The following is a 22,762-nucleotide window of genomic DNA, read 5'->3' as shown; positions in this document are numbered from 1 at the left end:
AGAGTGTCACAGAAATGATACATGATTTGGGCTGGAAATCATTAAACGAAAGGAGTTTTTCGTTGCGACAGAATCTTCTCACGAAATTCCAATCACCAACTTTCTCCTCCGGATGCGAAAATATATTGTTGACGCTGACCTACATAGGGAGGAACGATCACCACGATAAAATAAGGGAAATCAGAGGTCGTACGGAAAGATATAGGTGTTCATTCTTTCCGCGCGCTATACGAGATTGGAATAATAGAGAATTGTGAAGGTGGTTCGATGAACCCTCTGCCAGGCATTTACATGTGATTTGCAGAGTATCCACGTCGATGTAGATGTAGATGTAGAGATGCGAGCACAAGTATCCTGCATGAGTGGTAGTTCAGCTCATACTAATAACTTCACGTAAATTCTTATCGTCTTCTTTGTTAGCATTGTTGTCTTGCTCGTACAGGGAAGTAAATAGGAATGGAATCCTCCTTGTCACTTCATACAACGATGGTGGTTCTGTGCGGCAGATGCTGCAACATAGTGATTTCTGCACTCGAGCTCTGTCTGGCACGTGCTGCTCGAGGAGTACCTCAGGCAAATAATTAAAAGAATGTAAGATATCATCTACTCGCAAATAACAGCTTTATTGATTAGTGTTGTCCCATTTAATTATTATCAAAATTATAATAAAATCAGTTATACACACTCGATCATTTATAAATGACGAGGGTACGGAAATTTCTGCAGCTCCGATGCATACGAGTAAATTTCCGAATTAATTCAGCTGAATTCCTTACCCTCTCAATATTAAGGTAATATAGTAGGCTATAGAGTAATCCGGGAGTTGACTCCAGTTGAAATTATGGTTTTATGTTAAATATTTAATAAAATATTTTTGTGATATCAAATACATTATTTTTTCAATATTAGGAAATGGATAGAGTCTTACTCAGTCGAAAGGTGACACTAGGTTTCACACAGGCACAACAGTTCTGTCAGACCTCCTCCCGCACAGTGTAATGCGGCAACTCGATACGCTGTGGACTTCACAAGTCGGTGGAAGTTCCTCGCTGAAGTACTGAGCCGTGTTCCCTCTATAGCTGTCCAAAGTTGCCGGTGCAAGATTTTGTGCCTGACCTAACCTCTCAGTTATATCCCACAAATGTTCCACGGGATCGATGTCAGGTGATGTGGGCGGCCAAATCGTTCGCTCGAATTGTGCACAATGTTCTTTAAACCGATTGCAAACATTTGTGGGCCCGTGACACGGCAGATCGTTATCCGTACAAATTTCACGGTGCTTTCGGAATGTAAAGTCCACGAACGGCTGCAGTTTATCTCCGGTGCCAGTGACTGGCACAATTGGACCAGAAGACCCAATCCATTCCTCGTAAACACGGCCCACACTGTTACGGAGTGTCTGGCAGATAGTACGGTGCCTCGTCGACGACACGAGTCCGTGACTTCAAGGGATCTGCACCGCGATCGGACTGTACGGTAGTCTTTTACCGACCGAAATCGGAACTCGTCCGACCGGGCCACACTTTTCCGGTCACCTAGAGTCCGACCGGTACGGTCGCGAGCCCGGGAGAGGCGCCGCAGGCGGTGTCGTGCCGTCGGCAGAGTCACTCGCGTCAGTCGTCTGCTGCCGTCTCTCGTTAATGCCGAATTTCGCCACACTGTCCTGATGGGTACGTTCGTCGCACGTCCGACATTTATTTGTGCAGTCATTTCACACAATGCCGCTCGTCTGTTTGCACTGACAACTGTAAGCAAATGTGGCCGCTCTCAGTCACCGAGCGAAGGCCTTCGGCCTCTGCATTTGTCCACGGTGAGAGGTAATGACTATAATTTGGTATTCTCGGCACACTCTCGACTCTGTGTGCCTCACAATATAGAATTCCTTAACGATTTCCCAAACGGAATGTCCTGTGCGTACAGCTCCAACTCCATTCGATGATCAAAGTCTGTTAATTCCCACTGTGCAGCCACCACCTCAGCACGAGTGCCAATGCGATGCCATTTTCTACCTCGTTCATGCAATCCTACCCTCATTTGTATACGTTTGTATCGCTGTCCCCTGACTTGTGTCACCTTAGTGCAATATTGTTGATATTCCTGCCTGGACTTTCCATTGTTTGTATATCGAGTTGAGTTGATGCAGCTCTCCGTGCCACTCTATCCTGTGCAAGCTTCTTCATATCCCAGTACCTACTGCAGCCTACATCCTTCTGAGTCTGCTTAGTGTATTCATCTCTTGGTCTCCCTCTACGATTTTTACCCTCCACGCCGCCCTCCAATACTGAATTGGAGATCCCTTGATGCCTCAGAATGTGTCCTACCAACTGATCCCTTCTTCTAGTCAAGTTGTGCCACAAATTTCTCTTCTGCCCAATTCTATTCAATACCTCCTCTTTAGTTATGTGATCTACCCATCTAATCTCCAGCACTCTTCTGTAGCACCACATTTCAAAAGCTTCTATTCTCTTCTTGTCCAAACTATTTATCGTCCATGTTTCACTTCCATACATAGCTACACTCCATACAGATACTTTCAGAAATCCTTCCTGACACTTAAATCTGTGCTCCATATTAACAGATTTGTCTTCTTCAGAAATGCTTTCCTTGCCATCGCCAGTCTACATTTTATATCCTCTCTACTTCGACCATCATCAGTTATTTTGCTCCCCAAATAGCAAAACTCCTTTACTACTTTAAGTGTCTCATTTCCTAATCTAATTCCCTCAGCATCAATTGCCGTTGGTGGGGAGGCTTGCGGGCCTCAGCGAAACAGATAGCCGTACCGTAGGTGCAACCACAACGGACAAGCACGTGGTTCCTGAAGAAGGGCAGCAGCCTTTTCAGTAGTTGCAGCGCAACAGTCTGGATGATTGACTGATCTGGCCTTGTAACACTAACCAAAACGGCCTTGCTGTGCTGGTACTGCGAACGGTTGAAAGCAAGGGGAAACTACAGCCGTAATTTTTCCCGAGGGCATGCAGCTTTACTGTATGGTTAAACGATGATGGCATCCTCTTGGGTAAAATATTCTGGAGGTAAAATAGTCCCCCATTCGGATCTCCGGGCGGGGACTACTCATGAGGACATTGTCATCAGGAGAAAGAAAACTGGCGTTCTACGGATCGGAGCATGGAATGTCAGATCCCTTAATCGGGCAGGTAGGTTAAAAAATTTAAAAAGGGAAATGGATAGGTTAAAGTTAGATATAGTGGGAATTAGCGAAGTTCGGTGGCAGGAGGAACAAGACTTTCGGTCGGGCGAATACAGGGTTATAAATACAGAGTCAAGTAGGGGTAATGCAGGAGTAGGTTTAATAATGAATAAAAAAAAATAGGAATGTGGGTAAGCTACTACAAACAGCATAGTGAACGCATTATTGTGGCCAAGATAGACACAAAGCCCACACCTACTACAGTAGTAAAAGTTTATTTGCTCTGCAGATGACGAAGAAATTGAAGAAATGTATGATGAAATAAAAGAAATTATTCAGATAGTGAAGGGAGACGAAAATTTAATAGTCATGGGTGACTGGAATTCGGTAGTACGAAAGGGGAGAGAAGGAAACATAGTACGTGAATATGGATTGGGGGTAAGAAATAAAAGAGGAAGCCGCCTGGTAGAATTTTGCACAGAGCACAATGTAATCATAGCTAACACTTGGTTCAAGAGTCATAAAAGAAGATTATATACATGGAAGAAGCTTGGAGATACTGACAGATTTCAGATAGATTATATAATGATAAGACAGGTTTTCAATTTTAAGACATTTCCAGGGGCAGATGTGTACTCTGACCACAATCTATTGGTTATGAATTGTAGATTAAAACTGAAGAAACCACAAAAGGTGGGAATTTAAGGAGATGGGACCTGGATAAGCTGACTAAACCAGAGGTTGCACAGAGTTTCAGGGAGAGCATAAGGGAACAATTGACACGAATGGGGGAAAGAAATGCAGTAGAAGAAGAATGGATAGCTCTGAGGGATGAAGTAGTGAAGGCAGCAGAGGATCAGGTAGGTAAAAAGATGAGGGCTACTAGAAATCCTTGGGTAACAGAAGAAATATTGCACTTAATTGATGAAAGGAGAAAATATAAAAATGCAGCAAATGAAGCAGGCAAAAAGTAATACAAACGTCACAAAAATGAGATTGACAGGAAGTGCAAAATGGCTAAGCAGGGATGGCTAGAGGACAAATATAAGGATGTAGAGGCTTCTCTCACGAGAGGGAAGATAGATACCGCTTACAGGGAAATTAAAGAGAGCTTTGGAGAAAAGAGAGCCATTTGTATGAATATCAAGAGCTCAGATGGAAACCCAGTTCTAAGCAAAGAAGGGAAAGCAGAAAGCTGGAAGGAGTATATAGAGGGTCTATACAAGGGCGACGTACTGGAGGACAATATTATGGAAATGGAAGAGGATGTAGATGAAGATGAAATGGGAGATACGATACTGCATGAAGAGTTTGACAGAGCACTGAAAGACCTGAGTTGAAACAATGCCCTGGGAGTAGACAACATTCCATTAGAACTACTGACTGCCTTGGGAGAGCCAGTCCTGACAAAACTCTACCATCTGGTGAGCAAGATGTATGAGACAGTCAAAATTCCCTCAGACTTCAAGAAGAATATAACAATTCCAATTCCAAAGAAAGCAGGTGTTGACAGATGTGAAAATTACCGAACAATCAGTTTAATAAGTCATGGCTGCAAAATACTAACGCGAATTCTTTACAGACGAATGGAAAAACTGGTAGAAGCCGACCTCGGGGAAGATCAGTTTGGATTCCGCAGAAATGTTGGAACACGTGAGGCATACTGACCCTACGACTTCTCTTAGAAGCTAGATTAAGGAAAGGCAAACCTACGTTTGTAGCATTTGTACACTTAGAGAAAGCTTTTGACAATGTTGACTGGAATACTCTCTTTCAAATTCTGAAGGTGCAGTTTCTTCAGTTTTAGTCTACGGTTCATTTACTAATCTAATACTCTCAGCATCACCCGACTTTATTCGACTACATTCAATTATCCTAGTTTTGGTTTTGTTGATGTTCATCTTATATCCTCCTTTCAAGACACTGTCCATTCCATTCAACTGCTATTCCAAGTCCTTTGCTGTCTCTGACAGAATTACAATATCATCAGCGAACCTAAAAGTTTTTATTTCTTCTCCATGGATTTTAATTCATACTCCTAATTTTTCTTTTGTTTCCTTTACTGCTTGCTCAATATACAGATTGAATAACATCGGGGATAGGCTACAGCCCTGTCTCACTCCTTTCCCAACCACTGCTTCCCTTTCGTGCCCCTTGACTCTTATAACTGCCATCTGGCCTCTGTACAAATTGTAAATAGCCTTTTGATCCCTGTATTTTACCCCTGCCACCTTCAGAATTTGAAAGAGTGTTTCCCAGTCAACATTGCCAAAAGCTTTCTCTAAGTCTACAAATGCTAGAAACATAGGTTTGCTTTTCTTTAATCTGAAGGGTCATAGGGTGAGTATTGGCTCACGTGTTCCAATATTTCTACGGAATCCAAACTGATCTTCCCCGAGGTTGGCTTCTACCAGCTTTTCTATTCGGATGTGAAGAATTCGTCTTATTATTTTGCAGCCGTGACTTATTAAACTGATAGTTCGGTAATTTTCACATTTGTCAATGCCTACTTTCTTTAGGATTCCAATTATTATATTCTTCTTGAAGTCTGAGGGTATTTCACCTGTCTCATACATCTTGCTCACCAGATGGTAGAGTTTTATCCTGACAAAACCATCTCGTGAGCAAGATGTATGGCTCTCCCTAGGCCGTCAGTAGTTCTAATGGAATGCTGTCTACTCCCGGGGCCTTTTTTCGACTCAGGTCTTTCAGTGCTCTGTCAAACTCTTCATGCAGTATCATATCTCCCATTTCATCTTCATCTTCATCCTCTTCCGTTTCCATAATATTGTCCTCAAGTACATCGCCCTTGTATAGGCCCTCTATATACTCCTTCCACCTTTCTGCTTTCCCCTCTTTGCTTAGAACTGGGTTTCCATCTGAGCTAGTGATATTCATACAAGTGGTTCTCTTTTCTCGAAAGGTATCTTTAATTTTCCTGTTGGCAGTATCTATCTTGCCCCTATTGAGATATGCTTCTACATCCTTACATTTGTCCTCTAGCCATCCCTGCTTAGCCATTTTACATTTCCTGTCGATCTCATTTTTTAAACATTTGTATTACTTATTGCCTGCTTCATTAACTGCATTTTTATATTTCCACCTTTCATCAATTAAATTCAATATATCTTATGTTACCCAAGGATTTCTACTAGCCCTCATCTTTTTACCTACTTGATCCTCTGCTGCCTTCACTATTTCATCCCTCAACTCTACCCTTTCTTCTTCTACTGTATTTCTTTCCCCCATTCCTGTGAATCGTTCCCCAATGCTCTCCCTTAAACTCTCTACAACCGCTGGTTATTTCAGTTTATCCAGATCCCCTCTCCTTAAATTTCCACCTTTTTGCAGTTTCTTCAGTTTTAGTCTACGGTTCATAACCAATAGATTGTGGTCAGAGACCACATCTGCCCATGGAAACGTCTTAGAATTTAAAACCTCGTTCCTGAATCTCTGTCTTAACATTATACAGGGTGATTAAAAAAGAATACCACAACTTTAAAACTGTGTATTTAATGAAAGAAACATAATATAACCTTTCCGTAAAGTAAGTCTTTCCGCTCCCGGGATTGGAATGACTCCTTACCCTCTCCCTTAAAACCCACTTCCTTTCGTCTTCCCCTCTCCTTCCCTCTTTCCTGATGAGGCAACAGTTTGTTGCGAAAGCTTGAATTTTGTGTGTGTGTGTGTGTGTTTGTTTGTGTGTCTATCGACCTGCCAGCGCTTTTGTTCGGTAAGTCACCTCATCTTTGTTTTTATATATAATATAACCTTCTGTTATACATCATTACAAAGAGTATTTAAAAAGGTTTTTTTTTTTTTTTTTTTTTTTTTTTTTTTTTTTTTTTTTTTTTTTTTTTCCCACTCAAAAACAAGTTCAGAGATGTTCAATATGGCCCCCTCCAGACACTCGAGCAATATCAACCCAATACTCCAACTCGTTCCACACTCTCTGTAGCATATCAGGCGTAACAGTTTGGATAGCTGCTGTTATTTCTCGTTTCAAATCATCAATGGAGGCTGGGAGAGGTGGCCGAAACACCATATCCTTAACATACCCCATAAGAAAAAATCGCAGGGGGTAAGATCAGGGCTTCTTGGAGGCCAGTGATGAAGTGCTCTGTCACGGGCTGCCTGGCGGCCGATCCATCGCCTCGGGTAGTTGACGTTTCATAACTAACCTTTTTCGTAGGACTCTCCATACAGTTGATTGTGGAATTTGCAGCTCTCTGCTAGCTCTGTGAGTCGATTTTCCTGAGCTGCGAGCAAATGCTTGCTGGATGCGTGCTACATTTTCATCACTCGTTCTCTGCCGTCCAGAACTTTTCCCTTTGCACAAACACCCATTCTCTGTAAACTGTTTATACCAACGTTTAATACACCACCTATCAGGAGGTTTAACACCATAATTCGTTCGAAAAGCACGCTGAACAACTGTCGTCGATTCACTTCTGCCGTACTAAATAACACAAAAAGCTTTCTGTTGAGCGGTCGCCCTCTTAGCATCAACTGACGCTGACGCCTAGTCAACAGCGCCTCAAGCGAACAAATGTACAACTAAATGAAACTTTATAGCTCCCTTAATTCGCCGACAGATAGTGCTTAGCTCTGCCTTTTGTCGTTGCAGAGTTTTAAATTCCTAAAGTTGTGGTATTCTTTTTACATCACCCTGTATAATCTTCTTGAAACCTTCCAGTATCTCCAGGCCTCTTCCTTGTACGCAGCCTTCTTTCAGGATTCTTCAACCAAGTGTTAGCTATGATTACGTAATGCTCTGTGCAAAATTCTACCAGACGGCTTCCTCTTTCATTTCTTACCCCCAATCCATATTCACCTACTATGTTTCCTTCTCTCCCTTTTCCTACTCTCGAATTCCAGTCACCCAAGACTATTGAATTTTCGTCTCCCTTCACTACCTGAATAATTTCTTTTATCTCATCATACATTTCATCAATTTCTTCATCATCTGCAGAGCTAGTTGGCATATAAACGTGTACTACTGTAGTAGGCATGGGCGTCACGTCTATCTTGGCCACAATAATGCGTTCACTCTGCTGTTTGTAGTAGCTTACCCACACTCCTATTTTCTTATTCATTATTAAACCTACTCCTGCATTACCCCTATTTGATTTTGTATTTATAACCCTGTATTCAACTGGCGAGAAGTTTTGTTCCTCCTGCCACCGAACTTCACTAATTCCCACTATATCTAACTTCAACCTATCCATTTCCCGTTTTAAATTTTCTAACCTACCTGCTCAATTAAGAGATCCAACATTCTACGCTCCGACCGTAGAACGCCAGTTTTCTTCCTCCTGATAACGACGTCCTCCTAAGTAGTCCCCACCTGGAGATCCGAATGTGGGACTATTTTACCTCTGGAATATTTTACGCAAGAGGACGCCATCATTATTTAACCATACAGTAAAGCTGCATGCCCTCAGGAAAAATTACAGCCGTAGTTTCCTCTTGCTTTCAGCCGTTCGCAGTACCAGCACAACAAGGCCGTTTTGGTTAGTGTTACATGGCCAGATCAGTCAATCATCCAGACGGTTGCCCCTGCAACTACTAAAAAGGCTACTGCCCCTCTTCAGGAACCGCTCTTGAGATACTCCTCCATTGTGGTTGCACCTACGGTACGACTATCTGTGTCGCTGAGCTACGCAAGCCTCCCCACCAACGGTAAGGTCATGGTTGATGGGGTGTGGGGCAAGTTGTATATCTAACCTAAAATAGAAATTAATCTTAGAAGGAGTTGTCCTGGATAAACGATTGCAAGTTGTATATCTAACCTAAAATCGTTTATCCTGGACAACTCCTTCTAAGATTAATTTCTATTTAAAAACTGGCAGTCTGTAAAAAAAAAAAAAAAAAAAAAAAAAAGGCATTTTTGTGTAGTTGCATGAATATGGCTAAAGAACAGTTTGCCCATTAATGTTGACATTAACACTACCTTGTACGAGGTCTCTTTAAAAAATTCCGGTACTTTGTCCATAGAAATGTTGTATGCTTACCTTTTACATATTGTGCACGTTCTCTTTCGAAATACCCTCCCCCAAAATTGATACGACACTCCCAATGCCGTTTCCACTTCCGGAAGCAGTCTTTGTACGCCTCTTGCCGGATTGTGCAAAGCACCGTCTGCAAATTTTCTTCTATCCCGCCTATTGTTGCAAACTTTTGTCTTTATTTGGATTTTCAACTTTATAAATAACAAAAAAAAGTTACAGGAGCTAGTTCTACAGAGTATGGAGGATAAGGCAACACAGTGATTTCGTTTTTTGTGCAATAGTTGTACACCAACAGTGACGAATGTCCGAACATGTTATCGTGATACAAAAGTCGTGAACTATCTCGCCACGTTTCAGGCCGTTTACTTGTCACATTTTCTTGCAGGCGTTGCAACACGTCTCGATACTACTAACAATTAACAGTTTGCCCCTGTGGCACGAATTTGTGATGAACTAATCTTTCTAAGTCAAAGAAAACTCTCAGCATGGCTTCGACATTTGACCTGACGTGACAAGCTGTTTTCGGCCTTGGAGAACCTTTCCTGACCTATTGCGAAGATTGAACCTCGGTCTCAACATCATAATCATACACCCATGTCTCCTCACCAGTTACGATTCGCATAAGGAACATCTCGTTCTCATTTGTGCGATCCAAAAGCCCTTCGCAGATTGTGGGATGAAGTCTTCCTGGTCTCGACTCACGAGTCGTGGAACGAACTTGACGGCAGCAAGATGCATTCCGAGATTCTGTGTCAGGATTTCATGACACGATTCTTCGTCAGGATTTCATGACACGATTCTTCTGCAATCTCTCAGACAGTCAATCTTTGATCGTTACACAATTTCACTGACATTCCTGACACGAGCGTCGTCAGTAGACGTCGAAGGGTATCCTAAATGAGGGTCATCTTTAACTTCCATCTGTCCATTTTTAAACTGTGTGAACCATTTGTAACATGGTAGGCTTCCTTCATCATTTGATGTGTGTCTGTAAAGGTTTTCTTCCATTTCACACACAATTTAATGCAGACGCATCGCTCCTCTAGCTCTGCTATCTCGAAATTTGCTAACTGTGCGACACTATGTTCTACTCAATACAGCACTGAACAATAACTAACAATGAAACTTCCGGCAGCTACATATTAAACACCAGTACATACAGGGATGCCAACTGCACTTTGCTCAACACGCCATTGGCGCAAAATTATGAATGTTCTGGAATTTTTTGAACAGACCTCATATACATATCCTGTAAACTGACTCATTTCACATCATTTCAACAGAAGAATCATTCAAATAATCTATGGAACATGTAACTAACTAACTAATTGAGGTAAATACAATGAGCTCCTCCATGCCAACCAGATGACTTCTAAAAATAGCCTAGATTTTTATGCAATATTAACATGCCAAATACATAGATATTTGTGTGACAAAAATCTTTTGACAGTGTTGACTGGAAGACTCTCTTTCAAATTCTGAAGGTGGCAGCGGTAAAATACAGGGATCGAAAGGCTATTTGCAATTTGTATAGAAACCAGATGGCAGTTATAAGAGTTGAGGGGCATGAAAGGGAAGCAGTGGTTGGGAAGGAAGTGAGACAGGGTTGTAGCCTATCCTCGATGTTATTCAATCTGTATATTGATCCAGCAGTAAAGGAAACAAAAGAAAAATTCGGAGTAGGAATTAAAATCCACGGAGAAGAAATAAAAACTTTGAGGTTCGCCGATGACATTGTAATTCTGTCAGAGACAGCAAAGGACCCGGAAGAGCAGTTGAACGGAATGGACAGTGTCTTGAAAGAAGAATATAAGATGAACATCAACAAAAGCAAAACGAGGGTTTATGCTGAGGGAATTAGATTAGGAAATGAGACACTTAAAGTAGTAAAGGAGTTTTGCTATTTGGGGAGCAAAATAACTGACGATGGTCGAAGTAGAGAGGATATAAAATGTAGACTAGCAATGACAAGAATTTCCGAAGAAGAGAAATTTGTTAACATCAAGTATAGATTTAAGTGTGAGGAAGTCGTTTCTGAAAGTATTTGTATGGAGTGTAGCCATGTATGGAAGTGAAACATGAACGATAAATAGTTTTGACAAGAAGAGAATAGAAGCTTTCAAAATGTGGTGCTACAGAAAAATGCTGAAGATTAGATGGGTAAATCACTTAAACAATGAGGAGGTACTGAATATCATTGGGGAGAAGGGGAATTTGTGGCAAACCTTGACTAGAAGTAGGGATTGGTTGGTAGGACGCATTCTGAGGCATCAAGGGATCACAAATTTAGCGTTGGAGGGCAGCGTGAAGGGTAGAAATCGTAGAGGGAGACCAAGAGATGAATACACTAATCAGATTCGGAAGGATGTAGGTTGCAGTAGGTACTGGGAGATGAAGAGGCTTGCACAGGACATAGTAGCCTGGAGATCTGCATCAAACCAGTCTCTGAACTGAAGACCACCACCACCACCACCACCACCACCACAACAACAACAACAACAACAACAATGTGCATTGTTACCTGTCAGACATTTTATATTTAGGCAAATGCTGCATCTGGAGCTTCTTTGTGAGCCACCAACAGCTCTAGGCTTTCCTCTGTAGTAGATATGGGCATTACTATTCTTCTGAATTTGGGATGGTTGGTTTATGACAAATTTCTTTAGTGGATGTATGTATTGTGATGTTGCCTCTGAAATGCCAAATTCCTTTCAGATGTAGCTACGTGAGGAGGACCACTGCTGAACACCACAAAGTGTTCTTACTGCTCACTTTAGTACAATCGGTGCTTTCTTTCTCGGCAGTTAGTTACCCCACATAATTGTTCCATAAGGCATTATTGAGGGGCAGTATGCAAAATGTGTCAGAGGATCGATTCACTCGTTTCCGAGACTACCAATTATACGAAGAGCAAAGGTAGCTGCACTTAATTGTTTCAGATGTTCAGTAATATATTTCTTTTTGTTGATATGTACACCCAAAAATTTAGAGCCATCTACTGTATTTACTGTCTCCTGTCAATGTGCTGCATAAGTTGCCGGTATGACTCAGTTTGTTGTTACTTCCCCTGCCACTCTGACACAGGCAACGATTTGTGTACTCCATCTCGCAGTTGCGGCAACACGCACGGCAAAGGGCAGTCTGCTCGGCTCTCTGTTTACACAGCTGACAGCTGCGTTAACCCACAGCTCGTCGTGGTGCTGCTAAAACTCCAGAAATCCTACACCGGCATGTGATGTTGCAGCAACTATTTCTCATTTACCCCGGGAATGAAAGAGGGAGCGCCAGCTGCTGGCAGAGGTAGTCTGTGTGAGATAAGAAGTGATCGGTCTGGAATTTTAGGAAGGAGGAAAATAATTTTTTTTTCCCTCTAGTAACCACACCAGGCAAGTCTGAGTGAGCTGTCTTCTCCATCCCGAATCTATCCATCTGAAAATTTGGATAATCCAGAAATATTGTCCTAAATGCAAAAACTGTGATATGTGCTATAATATACAAACCTTTTATTTTTGCAATAAGAGAAAAGCACATTCTAGGTAAACTGTTAGTTTTTTCCATCTTCCATCGATTTGGAACAAACTGGAAATCCACATTAATTAGGGCCAGATAAACGAGGTTCTTGTGTAATATGAAATGTAAGACTGTTCTGTTACAACATGTGTAGCATCGCAAAACTAATAATTTTGCTGTTTTGAGAATAATTTATTTCAGAAAAATACAAAATTACAAAGACAGGCTGTCTAATACCGTATTTACCTCCAGGTGGTGGAACTGAGTATTGGAAATACATTAGCAAAATTGAAGAAAAACTATCCTTGTTGGTGTAACTGTGAGTTCCTTCCTCAGAGGGATGAGGTGGATAAGGCGGATAAGGCAGGGAAGCACGGCCAGGTTGTTCAGAACCCAGGCCGTAAGTGAGCGCGGGCTTTGAAGAGAACCACACTGTGTGCATTAGCAGATCCCGGGAATGAAAGGGGGAGTGCCAGCTGCTGGCAGAGGTAGTGTGTGTTAGATAAGAAGTGATCGGTCTGGAATTTTAGGAAGGAGGAAAATAATTTTTTTTTTCCCTCTAGTAACCACACCAGGCAAGTCTGAGTGAGCTGTCTTCTCCATCCCGAATCTATCCATCTGCCGTCTGCGACGAAGAAACTGACTAGCCAGAAAGCTAGGACTGTTTAATACGTCTCTATCCACATTTCTGTTTTAGACGAGAATAACGTACAGACCGATGGGAGAGATAATTGAGGATCTGTTACGTGGTGAAATGTTTTGCATTCGGAAAGGTAAAAGTGCCAAAAAGGCAGTTACGATGTAGCTCTCGATAATCGAGTCGAGACTTGAGAAATATTGAGATGTCGTTTTATTGGTATCAAAAATTGTAGGGCAATGTAAAATGGTGCGTCATGTTTGAAGAACTGAGAGGGACAATAAAAATGCGAGATCGAGAACAAAGTGCTCGGATTAAAAATGGTATAAAACTGGAATGCAATCTTTCACTCCTACTGTTAGATCTGTACGTAGAAGGAGCGATGACAGAAATAAAAGAAAGATTTGAGAGAGGGATTACATTTCAGGGTTAAAGCATATCAATAAGATTTGCTGAAGACTTTGCTATCCTCAGGGAAAGTGATGAAGAATTGGAAAACAGTGTAATGAGCACTCACTATTGATTGAAAGTAAATTGAAGAAAGATGAAAGCAGTGAGGAATAGCACAAACGAGTTAAAGAAACTTGCCACCAAAACTGGGAACTTCCGCGCAGATGAAGTGAAGAAATTCTGCTGTTATGGAAGCAAAATAAAACATGTTAGTTGAAGGAAGTAGGATATTAAAAACAGAGTATCATGGTTAAAAAGGACATTCCTGGGCAAGAGAAATTTGCTAGTGTCAAGTGTTGGCTTTAATCTATTTATTTATTCCATGTGATTTGATGGTACACAGTGTGTTGCAGATGTTGGAAAATATCATTTAACATTGTTAACATATATTAACATAGGCCCATAGTGCCCTAATGTATTATATTGCTCAATGTTTTCAATTTAACACAAACAGCAAGATTACTGTTCTAAGTATTCATTTACAGAGTAAAAACAATGACACAACAAATATGACTTCACGGCTTTGCTAAATTTTATGTTGTCTTCGATGGACTTAATACTAGTGGGAAGATTGTTGAACAGTTGGAGGCCCATGTGGAAAACTCCCTTTTTACGCAGTTGAGTGTTTGTACGTATAACATGCAGGTTTGCATTTTTCCTGGTGTTGTGTTCATGTATTCGAGGAAGAAATTGTGAGAGATTCGTTTATAGCACAGCATTGTATGGTAGTGAATCATGGACTCTGAGAAAATCAGAAAAGAAGAGAAGTGTTAGAAAGATGTTGAAAATTGGATGGAGTGATAAGATAAGGAATAGGGTAGTTCTTTGCAGGATCATTGAGAAAAGGAATGTGTGGAGAACACTAACAAGGATGATTGAACACGTGTTAAGATATCAGGGAGTAACTTCTGTACTGCTAGAGGAAGCTGCAGAGGGTAAAAACTGGAGGGTGAGACAGAGATTGAAAAATACCTCATAATTAATTGAGGATGTCGGATGCAGGTGTTAGCCTGAAATGAAGAGGTTAACACGAGAGAGGAGTTCGTGGCTGGCCGCATCAAACCTGTTGTAAGTAAAACCCGGCAGAACACTGATTTTTTAATTATGTGTGGTGAACATCAATAAAACTGACAAGGTGAACATTTATGAAACTGACAAATTGCAGGAATAGATTCCAGACTGGAAATGAAATAAAAAAAGGTCCTACGAATATGTCTGGAAATGCATCATTGCCACAGTAGATGGTACTGACAAATGCCAGTTCATCTGACCAGGTGCCACGTGTTCTTCATGTGTTGCAGGCTGTGTGATTGACGCAGGCCGATGTAAACGGCCCGGTTTTTCTCTCGGGAACGAGCTGAGATAGCGATCGTGTACGGCCGAGCAGATGGAAATGTTCGAGAGGCAGCACAGCTAAACCAAAATGAGTATCTTCACCTACACCGACCACATCACACAACATTTCGAGCCCTTTTTGGGCATTTGTGTGATCGGGGGTCCTTTTAGACAGACAAAGGTGCAGGGAGGTGGCGGACTGTGCATACACCAGAATTGGAGGACCGGGTTCTGTGGTGTATTGAGATGAATCCTAGTACATGCTCCCAGCAAGTGGCCTACCAACACGGTGTAAGCCAGAGTACGGTTGTGTGTATCCTGCACGACAACCGATACTGTCCCGATCATCTACAAGAAATAAGGAACATGTGATGTGTGGTCAGAGGAACTGTCATTAGTTACCACCATCTACCGTGGCAATGATACATTTATGGACATGTGTTCATAGGATCTTTTTTTCTCCCATTTACAGTCATGAATCCAACCCTGCAGTTTATATAATGTTCATGCTGTGTGTGTGTGTGTGTGTGTGTGTGTGTGTGTGTAGAGAGAGAGAGAGAGAGAGAGAGAGAGAGAGAGAGAGAGAGAGAGAGAGAGACTTGTAAGTTCGTACAGTCGATAACATACTCGTCACATTTTCAGTTATTGTCGGCCGGCAATGGCGCTTGTACTGGGCGACCCCACTCCAGGACCTGCAGTACACGGAAGCCAGGTTGAAGCAGTACGCCATGCACCTGCGAGGAGCGCTGCGGGAGGAGAATGTGGGCCGTGTGGAGGCGAGCGTCACGGCCCTGCCGGAGCTGAGGCCAGATGACGAAGTTCCCGTTCCGTTACAGGTTAGAAATGGCCCATAAAAGTCTGCTCGAGAGACTCCAAAATTTTCCAGGATGACAGTGGATGACGTCAGTCTTGTGACGGTGTGAGCAGTGTCACTGTGTGGTCGAAGGAATTTGTATGATATCTCTCGTAGTTAAAATACCAACCAGCTGCAAAGGAGCTCACAGTCTGTTGGATAGTGAGGTGGTGGTGGTGGTAGCGGTAGCAGCCCCCACTTCACCACCACCACCACCACCACCACCACCATCACCACCAACATTCCCTAGTTTCCCCCATAACCAAAGTAGCTATCTCATGCTGTCTTCTTAGGTATTTGTCTCATGTGTTTGGCACAATAACTCATTTTGACAATATACAATGCCTTTCTTCAGTTACAAACATAAGTTCTCAGGTCACTTGACATATCAAATTCTGATAAAATTTCGAGCTTTTGATGGAAGCCTCCACCCTCAGTGACTAGGCAAAGCTGGTGAAGTTCCCTTATGTATGTCGAGAGGATGACGGCTCACTGGCTAGCTTGTCGTGTTACTGTATAAACCACTTGGCTCTAAGTAATTGGCAAATTGGCTGCATTCAAATGCTAGTGCCGTACTATGTTTATTCCAGTTCTGTTAGTACTATGGCTATGAAAATTAAGTCACAAATTACATTCACAGAATCACTGTATCAATTCAAAACAGTCTCCTCCCTCAATCGATGCACAACTGAAATCTTTTTAACCTTGGCAGGTGCGCCATTTTTCATAATGTGTGTAATTTGTACACGTGTAAAGAATAGTGGACTTTGTTACCGAAGTTAACGTGTACGAGCAAATGCAGAGTTTAATTTAGTTTAATTAAACAATGATAAAACAAACTTGCATTATGTGAGCTAAAGCACTGCTTAAGTAAGCAACAGTAAAATAAACTTTCATCGTATCATTCTGTTGCCACGTACAGGTGTTACCCTACAGTAATGACCCACCCGAAGCATTAAACTGTGCAGTTGCATCAGATCCCAATGAACTGCTTATTTGGCTACTAATTACCTTGTACACAACTGCCTAATTGTAGAATTGTGGTTTTAGCTCTTAATCTGGGTCATTTTCTTGCACGGATTGAATTTTTTCTCACCTCACTCGCTGTTTAATTTTATATTACTGCTGCTCACTTGGACTTGTGACGACAAAACTTATCACTGTGTCAGCTGAAGCAGTAATCGAGGAGTAGGTTTGGGCTCACAATTGTAAAACAACAATGGAATGTACTAGACAATATGATTTGTGATTGGAGCACTTTGTAGAAGGGTGTGCCCACTTGAGGGTTAAGTGTTTCAAAACAATAACTTTATCCCTTTTTTTGGAAATGCATTTAGTATTGCAGTACAATTCTCTCGGGGGCCAGGTATGGCGAATATGTTGGGTGATCCAGGACTGTGATCTGTTTGCTGGCCAAAAACTCGTACACGATCTTCACTTCGTGCACTGGGGTGCTGTCGTGGAAGAGCGATCGGAAACCTGCCTCGGTATTCAGGTCGAATTCGACGAATTCTTACCCGCACACACACAACTATATCTCGCCTCGCTGCCGTACCACCATTTTCCGATGAGTGTCAGAAAAGTACTGTTAAATTCACAGGCACTATGCCCGCTGCAGCGGTGCTAGCACTTTGACCTCGTACGCGACCATCTTCGAAACTGCGAGAATTGTAACGCTGCAACTCGCCGTTAGATCGCACTACCGTTTGGAATTTCACACGCAGAGCCTTGACTTAACTGGGTACACCGCATAACTACCAGAATGCCATCTATGTCTATGTTTTAAAAGGGAATGTCTGTAGCCTAAGTCTCAGTGTAATGCAGATTTGTCGAGTGAGCCGCACCACGCCACAAGGGTGCACTCGTGCACCCTACAGCCTACTCGGCAAGTTTGAGAGAGAAAAAGTTATCGCTTTTTGAGTGGCGATACAGTCGTTTCGGAGAACTGTCGTACGAGTCAGATGTACCACATCTTTCGAGCTACGATGTTGGCAGCAGTGGACACGTGAGCATTCTCACACTCGTAGACGAGGTTCCGAACGTCACGTGCGGCACGGTAACCTGCCGAGACTGTCGTAGTGTAAAGGCAGCCGTTGTAGATCGTACAGCTTCCACACTGTAGATGAGAACAGGTGTGACCACACGAGTGCGACCACAAACTGTCCCGATGCGATTACTAGCAGCGTATCTACAGTTGCACACTCCTGCAGCCCGTCCTCTACTCGTGCCTCGGTGTCGGCCTGCACGGCTCGACTGACGCTTTCGGAGGACCACCTGGAGGACTCGGTGGTGAAAGCAGATTCTGCTCGCATGTGAGTGACGGTTGTTTGCGTGTACTGCAAAAAACTGGTGAGCTCTGTCCCGAACACTGTGTTCGTGCTAGACACACCGAGACCACACCTAGCCTTATAAATTACAGCTCACATTCACTTTTGGCAGCTCGAGCTCTACGTGTGGGGAATCTCGCCTCGTCAGTTCTTCTTCTGTTCTCGCATTGAGAAGGTGATGTGCTGTTACGATAGGATAATGTTTGTTGACACTCGGCACGTAAAACTTGGCGTGCTCTGCAAAATGTGTGACAACTTCCACGGACCGTACGTTGCCGGACTCGTCTCGAGTCGGGCACGGCAGGAGTGAGTGACTCGTGTGATTTGTCTGCTTGCAACTCTTACAGAGCTATGTGAACAGATCAAGCAGGTGCAGAATAACGTATCCGGAGACAGTATTTGTCACCTTCACGATCGGCTGCGTGCCGGAGACTGTGTCGGCATTGCTGTCTGTGGAGCCGGTACTGTGTACTGACATAGGTATTTCAACACGAGTCCACAGGTGGTACCTTGAATCTGCTTGAGATATTGATCTGTAAATGTATCATTTCATGTACTCCATATGTATTGTTTCTACAATAAATTTTGGATAAGTTGTAAAACTCACAGTGGGTGTCCTAATTTTTTCTGGTAGTGTATGAGGTGCTTTGAAGAAGTTCAGTGAATGCTATTGTAAACAAAGAAAACTTAATATCTGTACAGTGTTCTCCTCCAGAGTAAGCTTCAGTGGTCTCACAAAACTATTGGTGGTATTCACAAACCTCCTGGGAAAATGGGATACATTTAATTCTGTTTTCTGCATGACACATAAGTGTACTGTTAAAAATAAGTCACGAGGGATATAATAAGTGTTTGTATTATGAGAACTGGAGTTGGAAGATCTGAAATGTTTAAGCTCTGCAGTTTTTGCATTATAGGTAATAACTTTGGCGGGTGGGGGAGGGGAAAAAACTTTCTGTTTATTTTCACACAGTAAACCCTTATGGCATCATGTTGTGGGGCAACCCCTTGTTCAGGAATAATGTGTTTGTGGCACAGAAATTTGTAATGAGTGGAACATTTTGTAGACAGCTCTTTCAGCAGTCGAGTGTGGTGACAACAGCCTCACAGTTGGAGATTGTCAGCCCACCCGTCGGGCTCGCTCGTTACTCCTGACCTCAGCTGCTGTTCCCGTGCTCGTGACTCGAGTACGGGACCTCGAGAGGGAGGCACTTCGAATGTAGTCGCAGCAAAAGTGTACTAACGAATAATGTGAAGTAAAAACTGCACACACGACAAGTATTCGTTTAATGTATACATTATTTCACGGTAATATTACCTGCTTGTTTAGGAACATCATATCACTAAATACCCGTACTTTTTACTTGTTCCGCACATGTGTAGAAGCAAATTTTTTTCTGCTATAACCGTACTCAATTTATGAAGTCGTTTCATGACTCTTTAATGACAGAAATAATCATCTGTCCTCGTCGTTTCGATTGTCGCATTAGTCTCGGACAATGTATGTGTTCTCTCTCTTCCTTTACCAAACAATCCTGTGCCTGTTTTTTGTGCCCCATTCTCCTTTTTTCAGGCCCATCGCCTCTGTATCATTGTCGGTATCGTGTTTCCGGTATTTCTGTGGTCTTCCTCAGCCCCCTCTGCCCTTCACAGATCGTGAGAATACTTCTCGCAATAGTCTTTTCTCTTCTGTCCTAATTGGATGTCTGTCTGTCTTTTCTTCGTCCTTTTGCTAATATCAGCTTATGAGCATAGCTCTGCGAGTTCCTAGTTTTTTTACTGTCCTGCAGTCCAGTACGTTGGGATTCTTCTCGGGGCCAAATATTTTCCTCACCTCCCCCCCCCCCCCCCTCCCCCGCCCCCTCCCCCCAGGACTACAGCTCTGATATCAGCTGAAATTCCATTATTGTGCATTCCGTCAGCTCCGTTGTTGAAATTTGCTAGGATCGTGGCAGCATTTGCGAGGGTAGCTCCCCGTCAAACACCAGATTTAGTGGTAAGTTGACCCATTGGATACTCCGACAAAAACTGAATGCAGATCGAGCATGAAAACAAGAAGAATGTGTACTGAATTGTGGAAAAAGAAGAAAAATAAAACAGTGAACAGTCGAAATGTAATATCTATATATCGAGCAACGTTGATAGTTGTTGTGTCACGGTTGTGTTGTCACGTGTTGACCTGCATCTGGGAGACCCATGTACAAATCTCACCCGGTCCAGTGTTTTCTTTTCTCCTTCACAAAATTACGAACTTTCCGTCCGGTCTTTGATGTGTGTGTTCGCTGTATTCAAATTTATCTGTGTCGTGGCATTATGTCAGTTTGCAACAGCGACATGTAACGAAGGGACCTCCAGACGTACACAGGCACCACATATTATGTTTCTTGCATTCCATTTTGGAAGTTTTGACTCTCAAATTTTGTTGTTGTTACATAGGTCACACCTGTTTATTTGTTTTTTTTATTTCTGTGACAGGTCTGTGCGGCATCTCGCCTGCTCTCACTATTCGTCACATTTACCTGCGACGGTAGTATATTCTTACCACATGACTCGTATTCTGTGACGAATAGCGAGAGCAGGGGAGATGTCACATAGACCTCTCAGAGAAATGAAAACAACAAATCGACAGGTGTGAACTGTGTTACAATGAAGGAATTTAAGAGTCAAAACTTCCAAAACGGAATGCGAGAGGCATAACATGTGGTACCTGTGTAGAACAAATAGGAGGTCCCTTTCTTACAAACTGATGTTATGCCACAACACAGACACAAATTTGAATACAGCGAACACACCCATCAGTGACTGGATGGAAAGTTTGTAATTTTGTGAAGAAGAAGAAGAAGAAAAAATGTAAAAAAATGGATCAGGTGAGATTTGAGCCCAGGTCTCCTGCATCGCAGTTCAACACCGTGACCACACAACCACAACACGATGACTATTAACGTTGCTCAATAATAGAGATATTAAATTTGGACCATTCACTGTTTCCATTTTTCTTCTTTTTTCCATAGTTCAGTACACGTTCTTCCCGTTCTGGTGCTCGATCTGTGTTCCGTTTTTGACAGACTATGCAATGGGCCAACTTACCACTAAATCTGACGGGGGTGCCATGGGGAGTTTCCGTTGTTAGTATGAAGATTTGACAACTCAAAGTGTGTTGCATTCACACGTTTCAAGTAGAATAATGGCCGGTACAGAACGTGTAAGTGATGAAGATGATGCCAGGTGGCTTCTCGAAGACATTGAGGACGAAGGAGAATGTGATTGTGTAGAAACTTCTGTTGTGTGCATTGATACACATTTTAACGAATTGCAATATACTGATGGAGTGGAAACTGAAGAGACAGAACCTGTTCAAATATCTGGAAAATTTATCCCAGTGGTGATAGTGATCTAGAGAAGTTTTCCTTTTTGTGTCATCCAGAGAGGTTTCACCACCATTCCTCATGGTGTGTGACCAAAATCTGAACTAGAATATTTCCAACTGTTCTTCACAGAAAATCTTGTTAGTGAAACTTTGAATGCTACAAATATGTATGCTGGAGAAATAATGCAGAAAGTAACATCACGTACAAAACGTTCAATGTGGCACTCGTGGAGGGATGTTCCATGAAAAGAAATGAAGGCTTTCCATTGTTTAATACTGAACATGGCCCTGAATTTGAAGGCAGAATTAGTTGACTATTTTACAGGAGACCGGCTGGAACGAACTCCATTTTTCAGGGATATTCTCTCTCTCTCTCTCTCTCTCTCTCCCCCCCCCCCTCTCCCCCCCCCCCCTCTCTCTCTCTCTCTCTCTCTCTCTCTCTCTCTCTCTCTCTCTCCCCCCCCCTCTCCCCCCCCTCCCTCCCTCCGCCCCCCTCCCTCCCTCCGCCCCCCTCCCTCCCCCTCACCCCCTCCCCTTCTCCCGCACCCATTCTCAGATATTTTGATGTCAATGTATGAGAGGGAGCAACGTGACGAGTGTTAGTATGTTTACAGTAAATGCAAAGAACTTTATGTATCTAAAAGAAATTTGGTTGTAGATGAGAATACAGTAGGATTCAGAGGAAGAATTCAATTCAAGTGTTAGACTCCAAAGAGTGTATGGGTGGTTTGCTGGATTTAAAAATGGCAACATGTTCACTGATTACAAACTTCATTTTGGACGTCCAACAGCTGTCCGAATTGACAAAAATATTGAACAAAATCGAGAGCTTGTGCTCACAAGCCATTGACAGACAATTGATCAATTGTCAGAGATTAGTGGGATACCTCGGAGCTCTGTTCAGTGAGTTTGTGGCAGACAGGAGACTGGTTTTTCCACCACAACAGTGCACTTGCACCCACAGCCATCTCCGTTAGCCAGTTCTCGGCTACAAATGGCACGGTTCTGCTGCCCCACACATGTGACCTGGCTCCCTGTAACTTTTTCATATTCCTAGACATGGAAAAGGGCGTGAAAGGACACCGATTTGACTACATTGATGAAGTCGAGAAAAAAATGAT

The 22,762-nt window shown here is 42.6% G+C and overlaps 1 protein-coding gene across 4 annotated transcripts in view; it reads left to right on the top strand.

Moving 5' to 3' along the window:
* LOC124718901 overlaps nt 1-22,762 on the top strand; it is a 191,533-nt gene that overhangs the window by 128,174 nt on the left and 40,597 nt on the right. For all 4 annotated transcript variants that reach the window (XR_007005935.1, XM_047244548.1, XM_047244549.1 and 1 more), the window contains exon 3: nt 15,737-15,930. Coding sequence is in view for 3 of the 4 variants with exons in the window: in XM_047244548.1 (XP_047100504.1) it covers nt 15,737-15,930 (194 nt within the window). In the remaining variant the exon portion in view is untranslated. The remainder of the gene's footprint in view (nt 1-15,736; nt 15,931-22,762) is intronic.

This window comes from Schistocerca piceifrons, chromosome 10, assembly GCF_021461385.2.
Source record: "Schistocerca piceifrons isolate TAMUIC-IGC-003096 chromosome 10, iqSchPice1.1, whole genome shotgun sequence".
Lineage (NCBI taxonomy): Eukaryota > Metazoa > Arthropoda > Insecta > Orthoptera > Acrididae > Schistocerca > Schistocerca piceifrons.
The sequence above is the reverse complement of the archived record's forward strand: the minus strand, read 5'-3'. Positions and strand labels throughout refer to the sequence as shown.